The sequence below is a fragment of the Bicyclus anynana genome, chromosome 20, assembly GCF_947172395.1.
Source record: "Bicyclus anynana chromosome 20, ilBicAnyn1.1, whole genome shotgun sequence".
Classification (NCBI taxonomy): domain Eukaryota; kingdom Metazoa; phylum Arthropoda; class Insecta; order Lepidoptera; family Nymphalidae; genus Bicyclus; species Bicyclus anynana.
This window is the reverse complement of record NC_069102.1, coordinates 2,302,060-2,311,122: the sequence shown is the minus strand read 5'-3', so window position 1 is coordinate 2,311,122 and position 9,063 is coordinate 2,302,060. Positions and strand designations below refer to the sequence as shown.

General features: G+C 33.1%; 1 protein-coding gene across 1 annotated transcript; it reads right to left on the bottom strand.

Moving 5' to 3' along the window:
* Nucleotides 1-368: 368 nt before the first annotated feature.
* On the bottom strand, nt 369-9,003 carry LOC112054706 (toll-like receptor 3). The gene is made up of 2 exons (XM_024094573.2): nt 4,997-9,003; nt 369-4,485 (listed from the first exon to the last, which is right to left on the bottom strand). The coding sequence occupies exon 2, from the start codon at nt 4,478-4,480 to the stop codon at nt 1,229-1,231; it is 3,252 nt and encodes a 1,083-aa protein (XP_023950341.1). The 5' UTR covers nt 4,481-4,485; nt 4,997-9,003; the 3' UTR covers nt 369-1,228.
* Between the last annotated feature and the right edge of the window lie 60 nt (nt 9,004-9,063).

Genomic DNA, 9,063 nt, shown 5'->3' with positions numbered 1-9,063 from the left:
ATGCCAATAGTCCACCACGCTGGTCCAATGCGGATTGGCAGACTTCACACACGCAGAGAATTAAAATTTTCAGGTATTTGCTGATTTCCTTATGATGTTTTTCCTTCACCGTGTTGACACCTTTGTGTAATAGGTAAATAATAATTACAGGTAGAATAAGTAAAGTAGGTAATTCAGATATGACACCGAGTCGGCCCTTTGAAATTGTAATGCAATGCATATATTTGTTTTTAATTTTCACACCATGCGAGTGGTTAATCGACCTAATTTCTAGGTCAACTGGTCGTTTGTTTCAACTTCTAAGATTTTATGCCTTCTGTATCCGATCCTTAACTCTATGTTAAAAATAATAAAAATTAAACTACAAATTGATTTTTTCTTTTATTTATTTATTTACACATTATTTAATTGTCAATATAAATTACAAAATATAATACAAAACACTATAAGTCAAAGTCAAAGTCAAAATTCATTTATTTCAAATAGGCTTAGTTTACAAGCTCTTTCGAAACGTCATGTAATAATATTTAACTTAAGATAATGGTGATAATAATTATTCGAAAACTTAAAATTAAAGTTACGAGGTTTGGGGAGGGAGGGTTGGTACGAGGGACCAATATGGTCAGGGCTCCAGAGTGAGGAACCTTCTCAAAATACTCGACGTCTTTCCTTCACTTGATCATTACCTTCCCTTGATTCAACACTCAAGCGAAAGCTTCTCACGTAGTTGGTCGAAGCTTTTCAAAACTTTTCGAAGAAGAATAACGACTATCTATAATGGTTGACTTGACATTGTGTATTATTATGTATTCATAATAATTCTATTGACTCAGTATGTATCTATTTTTTTTTATTAGGTGTATAACCAGTAATAAATTTATAAGTATTATTTTGAAATATATAAACAGAAATCTAGGAAAAAGCGAGGTATTAAAATCAATTCCATTTTAACCTTATAAGTACGAATAGGTCCTATGTGACCTCTCCTTTCCTCCTTCTCCTTTGGCCGTTTCCGGTAGAACCCCTGTAGCTACATTTCTACTATATCCTATAGATTCAACAAAAATGTGAACATTAGATACAATGTTTACCTTACAACTAGATCTAAAGTTAAACCGTCTTCCTGAAATTTAAAACACATAATTATTTACTGTTTATACTATATTTCTCACTTATTATACGTATATTTTAATTCCTTTAATCATATGAACCATATCGTAATAATAATTTACTCCATTTCTAGGCCACCTCTTACCGACTGCCCACTGTCATACAATTGGTTGACATGCACCCTGTGTGAAACTTGTCTATACCAATACTTATAAGTTATTGTCACTACAAACAATAATATAGCAATAGTAAAACACGAAGCTATAATATATAATAATATTTTTATATCAACTAATGTATTATTATCAAATTCATTAAGTGAATCCGCACTTAATTTTGTAGCACTACCGGTCGAATTATTGTTTACATATTTACCAATTGTCATATTATTAGCAATTAATACCGGTGATTGTAATTTATCTTTCTGAATATTACCTAATTTGGTCAAGTTATTATTTATTTCCAATAATCTTATCATTGTGTTAATGTTGTTTGCTACTCTATCGCTATTGTTTAAAAGTTGCGGTAAGAGGTCACTTTTACTGTTTACAGCATTTTTTCGAAATTGTTCATCGAAAACTATTTCCGATCGATTCAATTTTGCTAAAGCATTGTCAAAATATTTGTGGTTATTTTCCAAAAGTGCAGTAATTCTGGAAAATGTCTCATTCAATGGCATTTTTAAATAGTTATAAATGTTATCAACAGCTTTTTTTATCTCATTCACATCGCTAGTGATATTAAAGTTGTTATTTTCATATTTATTTTCAACCCGTGATGAATTTGTTTTGCACGCTATACCATGTATATTTTCAGAATCAAAATCAAATGTTTCTGCAGTAACATTTAGGTTATAGTTATTATATTTTTTCCAATATGCCAAAGCATCGCATGATATACTATTCCCACCAATAGTTATAATGTTTACACTTGTTTCGCTAAGTGCTGTGAAATCCATACTTTTTAAATTATTATTATCAAGAAATAACTCGTTCAAATATGGACTACTGTGTAAAAGATTTACGCCAAACGTGTGTATTTCATTGTTTGATAAATTGAGAATACGAAGATTTCTAAGTCCATCAAGTACGCCAAACTGGAGATATTGCAAGTTATTGCTATAAAGGTTCAAGCTATTTATCATTTCATTTGATAAAAAAGTACCAGGCTGAATAGTGGAAATTATATTGAAACTTAAATCGAGCCAGTTGAGAATATTCATATTCTGCAGTGATCCTTTGTTCAATACTTTGATTTTATTTGAACTGGCATCTAATTTCAGAATGTCTTTTATTTGATAAACGTAAACAGAATTAATATCATCAATATCACAATTTGATAAAATTAACGTTGATATTGAAGTATTCGCAGCTTTTTCAAAATTAAATTTGTGTCTTACATTCCTTAGCGAAACTTTTGATAAAATCAAATTATTAAAAACATCACCCATAACGTGCAAATTGTAATTAGAAAACATGTCTAAATAGTGCAAATGTGGCGTTGATTGCAACCCACGAGAATCAAAATGATAAATATTATTATAAGCTAAATTTAGTTTTTCTAAAAAGCGTAAATTTTTAAATGTTTCACTTGTAATATTTTGTAACTTGTTATTGTTAAGATACAGTTCTAATATTTGTAGAATGCTTGAAGTATTGATGTGAAAATTTTGTAAAAAGTTATGTGATACATCAAGACTTTTGATAGACCCAGTCGCTTTGAAGGTTTCATACTCGATATTATCGAACAGACTGTGGGAAAGATTAAGATAAACAAGTGAAGCCATACCAGAAAACGTTCCATTGAGGCAAGAAACCGATTTTATGTACGACAAATCTAAAGAGTTTACCTTGTACAGACCTCGAAATAAATTTTGTGTTAAAGAGTTCACAAAAGCGTTATTACTAATATTAAGGTCTCTAAGATTTGTCAGATCAATAAATGAGCTAAATTCAATATCTTCAACTTTATTATTCGATAAATCTAACCTTACCAAACTTTTCATGTTTTTGAACATTTTAGAATTAACTTTTTTGATTAAATTATTTTGAATATAATATTCTGTTAACTGTGTAAGATCGCTTGTATTAAATTCAATATCAACAAGGTTATTACAAGACAAATCTAGTATCCTAAGTATTTCCAATGATTGAAAGGCGGATTCTGTTATATTTTCTAATAAATTATTACTCAAATTCAAATATTTCAAGTTTTGACCTAAAGTGCTAAAAGCTTTATCACCTAATGCTTTTAGACCACCACCCTTACTTAAATCTAAGCTTTCGACAGAAATGCCTAGGAATGTATCGCTATCTATTGATCCTCTAATATGGTTATCTTGTATATCAAAAAAGGATATATTAGTTGTACTAAATGCACCCCCTGCTATATTCTCTATATCATTGTGGGAAAGAGACAATTTGAACATTTTGTTGTTATTTTGAAATAGATGTTGACGAATTGCGTTTATTTTGTTATGACTTAAATCTAATTCTTTCAGATTTCTAAGAGTAGCTAGAGATTCATCTTCAATATGTTTTATGTAATTAGAACTAAGATTGAGTTTTTGTAAGCTGATCAAAGATTTAAAGCTTATAGCAGTTAGTGATGTCAGTTGATTGTTATCTATAGCTAAATCTTTTAAGTGCCTAAATCTTGCTAAGTTTTGACTAATTTCTGAAATTTCATTATTTGAGAGTTTGAGAGTCTCTAATTGCGTTATTCCTTCAAATGTCAGTATATCGAATTGTTTAAGTTTATTAAACGAAAGATCCAAATATATGAGTGTAGAAAACATTTCAAAACAATTATCAGGTATTGATTCAAGTGCATTATAGCTAAGATCAATGCTACTAACTAAGCTGTGGTATGGATTTACATTTTCATCTTCTTCAATGGTAGATATTTGGTTGTGAGATACATTTACGACCTTCATGGAAACACCTGATAATTTTCTCAAATTTATCATTTCCACTTGGTTGTACGTTAAAGAAAATTCGGTCAATACGATTAATCTGCTTATAATTGGAGGCACTGAAACTAGATTACCACTTCCAATATTCAATGTCGCTACTTTAGTATCTTCTTCTATTCCAATTAAAGGATTCTCGTTATCGTCAACATTTACAAATTGAACGTCTACATCTAATTTATAATCATTTAATTCATAATCATACGTTTCAGTATACCGATTCCATTGTCGGCTATCAGATTTAATGCAACGCCAATTGTTTAACAATGTATCGATATCTTCAGTTGTTCCAACACAGGTTATTTTGGCAGTGCAAATAGGACCAGAGTATTCTACAAACGAACAGTCTCCTTTAATGCCGTCAATCGTTGCAAAAACCATCAAAAATAACAGCAGCATAGCGTCTGAAAAAAAAGAAAAATACTATAAAAACTCAATGGTTTTATTATACGTAACAAAGCTTTTACAGCTTTTTCATCAGAGTATATTAATATTATAAAGAAAAAGATTTGTAGTCTTGTATGTAAAGAATAACATCAAAAAATATTTGACCGATTTAAAAAATTCTTACACGAAAAGCATTGGGGAATAACATAAGTTATCCACGGAATGAAAAAGGTGCGGGTGAAATCGCAAGGCTCTGTTAGTTGCCAATATGAAGATAAGGTTGCCCTTAGGTGGCTATTGGCATATTGCTGAGGTACGACTTAATCCATGGCACTAGTTTTTGCAACCTTATCCTACATAAGTTAGATTATAGCCAGTAATATTGTCAATAATAAAATTAGAAAGATACATTTTATAGGATTTTTCATCTCCTTAGTATATACTTACTAACTTAACTTTCATAATAAATAGATAATAATTACTAATATAAGAAAATTGTTACCAATTAACAGCTTAGGTTTAACTCACCAGGTTACTTAGACTTGTTAAACTTCTAAAATTATACTCTCCTCTTAAAGAGTTATAAATTATCTAAATTCTTTGTCATAATAAATGACTACGACTACTGCATTATAAACCAACGAACTGAATGGCTATTGGCTGTCGTTCAATTGGACGAGTGAGAGCGTGACGTCACCTGGTACCTTTGAGTTACTATACGTATTAGAGAAGCTGTTCCAAACAATAGCCATGTAGAAACGTAGCGGGAGGCCAGCGCTGGACTGGGTGATTATATTATTTGCTGCAGCGCTAAAACATTGGTAAATATCAGTTAATGAATGATGTTTTTTTGCGATCAACACCTCGTGGCGTTTTTTTTATTCTTTACAAGTTAGCCCATGACTACAATCTCACCTGATGGTAAGTGATTATGCAATCTAAGATTGAAAGGGGGTAACTTGTTAGGAGGAGGATGAAAATCCACACTCCTCTCGGTTTCTAAAGAAATTATGAAGTGCTATATCGCCGCGTGAGACGTGATAGCCCAGTGGATATGACCTCTGCCTCCAATTCCGGAGGGTGTGGGTTCGAATCCGGACCGGGGCATGCACCTCCAACATTTCAGTTGTGTGCATTTTAAGAAATTAAATATCTCGTGTCTCAAACGGTGAAGGAAAACATCGTGAGGAAACCTGCACACCAGAGAATTTCTTAATTCTCTGCGTGTGTGAAGTCTGCCAATCCGCATTGGGCCAGCGTGGTGGACTATTGGCCTAACTCCTCTCATTCTGAGAGGAGACTCGAGCTCAGTAGTGAGCCGTATATGGGTTGATAACGTATATCGCCGCAGTTGAACGGAACATAGTAGGGATAAGTGGGTGTATTTCTCTAGTACGTAGTAGTTGTAACTCAATGATAGGTACATTGTTTTTATTAAAACAGTATTATCACAGGGATGTATTTGGATAATGTTAAAGGAGATCATTCACGCTCCATACATTTTTGGGCTCTTTTTGAAAGTGCCGGCCAACAAAAAAAAATGGCACGACTCATTAGAATTAGCTATTTGGAGCAATAGTTAATATGGCATAAAAGTTGTCAGGTGGCTCTGAACCAAGTTATACAGGTTCGACGATTCGTTGTTTCCATACATTTTGTCAATTTTCAAAAGTGCCCGCCAAGAAAAAAAACTGGTACGTATCGTTAGAACTGTCCATTTGGAGCAATAGTTACTACGGCTCAAATGTAGTAGGACTGCACTGAACCAAGTTATACAGGTTCGATCACTCGTCACTTCTCACAATTTTTAAGTGCCAACCATTAAAATGGTACGTATCATTAGAACTGGCTATAATAGGAACGGGGAGTAATAGTTAGTATAGTACAACAAACGTTGTAGGCCTGCTCTGAGCCATGTTATACAAGTTCAATGATTCTTAATTTCTATGCATTTTATCGATTTAAGCAGTTAGTTGGTAGGTATGACAGAAACATTGTATGATTGCTCTGATCCAAGTTATTTGCGTTCGATAATTCGTCACTCTTGTTTTTGTTGATATCTGAATGTAATGGGGAACAATAAATAGGGAATAATGATGAATACTTAACTAATAATATGAAATAAATGTCATCATTGTGTAAGAGCTGTGTCATCATTATTTGTTATGTTCTTCCTTCTGGACCGTTTCTGCACTTAGCCATGTGATTTGCCGTTGTGCGTGTATTTGTTATGTTATTCAAGCTTGTAAACCGAAATTACAATTACTTGAGGAACTTAATAAAACGTTTTTATTTCTCTCAATGCACAATAACACAATTTTCAGTTACATTTGCACCATAATGTTGAATTTGTGCAAATGCTTAGAATCATTATTACTAGAATTTTTTCTGAAGCGTGTGCGACGTGTTACTAACTATTGCTCCTAATGACTAGTTTTAACGTTAGGTACCATATTTTAGGTGAACGGTACTTTAAAAAATCAGTAAAATATATGGATTTGACGAATCATCTAAACAGTATAACTTGATTCGGATCTATACTACAACGTTTATGCCATAGTAACTATTACTGAAAATGGCTAGTTATAACGATAAATAGCATTTACTTTGTAACTTACAAAACTCCATCAAATACATTGAAGTGACGAGACATCGAACCTGTATAACTTGGTTCAGAACAATCTTGCAACATTTGTGCCATACTAACTATTACTCCAAATGGGCAGTCTTAACCATAAGTACCATATTTTTGTTAAACGGTACTTTAAAAAATCAATAAAATAAATGGGTTGGACGAATTATTTAAACTGTATAACTCTACACAAAGCTATACTACAATGTTTATGCCATAGTAACTATTGCTGCAAATGGCTATTTATAACGATACGTATGATTTATTTTGTTTGCGGGCACTTACAAAACTCAGAAAAATGTATAGAAGTGACGAGTGATCGAACCTGTATAACTTGGTTCAGTGCAGTCCTACTACATTTGAGCCGTAGTAACTATTGCTCCAAATGGACAGTTCTAACGATACGTACCAGTTTTTTTTCTTGGCGGGCACTTTTGAAAATTGACAAAATGTATGGAAACAACGAATCGTCGAACCTGTATAACTTGGTTCAGAGCCCTCCTACAACTTTCATGCCATATTAACTATTACTCCAAATGACTAGTTCTATCGATTCGTGCTATTTTTTTTCGTTGGCCGGCACTTTCAAAAAGGGCCCAAAATGAATGATCTCCTTTCGTGCATTACGGAGTGTCTTCTCTAGAACGTTGTACATGGTAACTCAATGGTAGGTACATTGTTTTTATCAAAACAGTGTTATCAAGGATGTGTTGGATAATTTTAAATAATGAGTTCGTACATTAGACAATAATGAACGTTCCTTAGAAGAACAAAAATTGATTGTTCAACACACAATACCTATCTATATCGTATTGTATGATGTATAGCAATTTAAAGCTTCAAACTAATCGTACAGGGATTATCTTAATAGAGATGCCACAAGGAGTCTCCCGATAAGAGGACACAACGAAAGTGGATTCCGAATTTTAAAATGTTTTATAATGCACAAGAAAATGACAATTATATATGCAAATATCTACTTAAAGCTACTGTTACACATGCTCATTTCAAGCACGAAAGCATGCTACTATTGAGCAGTTGCTACTTATTAGCATATGAATCGCAACATTGCTAATAATGAGCATGCTTATTTCGAGCTTGCTCAAGAATCAGCAGTCGTGCGATTTATGAGCATGCTACTTGCTGCGCGGGTGAAAGGGGGCGTGCTTTCAACATGTCTGAACAGGTTTGCATAATGAGTATGCTAGTCGATCAGCATTGCTATTATGTATTCTCTTCACCATACTTAAAAATAGCATGCGTATTACCAGCAAATGTAAACTGATGATAAGCATGCTCGTATGGAGCATACTTAATAGCACGTTTTTAGCATGCTATTTTAGAGCATGTGTAATAGTACCATGATGTTGGTGGTTAATGATAAAAATATTATTTTGTATAGACTATTTATACTTTGTTATATTATCTGTATATTTTTCAATTCTTGTAGTAAACTTTATTAACCTTTCTTTCATTTTCACTCTCAGAATAAGTACACTAAATACAGTGCATTTCAATTACTTCAATAATACGTGATAGCCTAGTGGATATGACCTCTGCCTTAGATTTGGAAGGCGTAGATTCGAATCCGGTCCGGGGCATGCATCTCCAACTTTTCTGTTAAGTTTATTTAAAGAAATTGAATATCACGTGTCTCAAACGGTGAAGGAAAAACTTTGTGACGAAACCTGCATACCTGAGAATTTTCTTAATTCTCTACTGGTGTGATGTCTACCAATCCTCATTTTGCCAGTGTGGTGAACAAAGGCCTTACCCCTCTCATTGTGAGAGGAGACTCGTGCTCAACAGTGAGCCGAATATGGGTTGTTAATGATGATATGACAATAGAGGTGGATGTTGTGGTGGCTGGAGCTCCTTATCCCCTCTATAATTAGAGAGGTATGGCCTTGTAGTGGGCCCTAAATTAGGCTGAGAATGATGATGATGATGAATTTCAGCATTA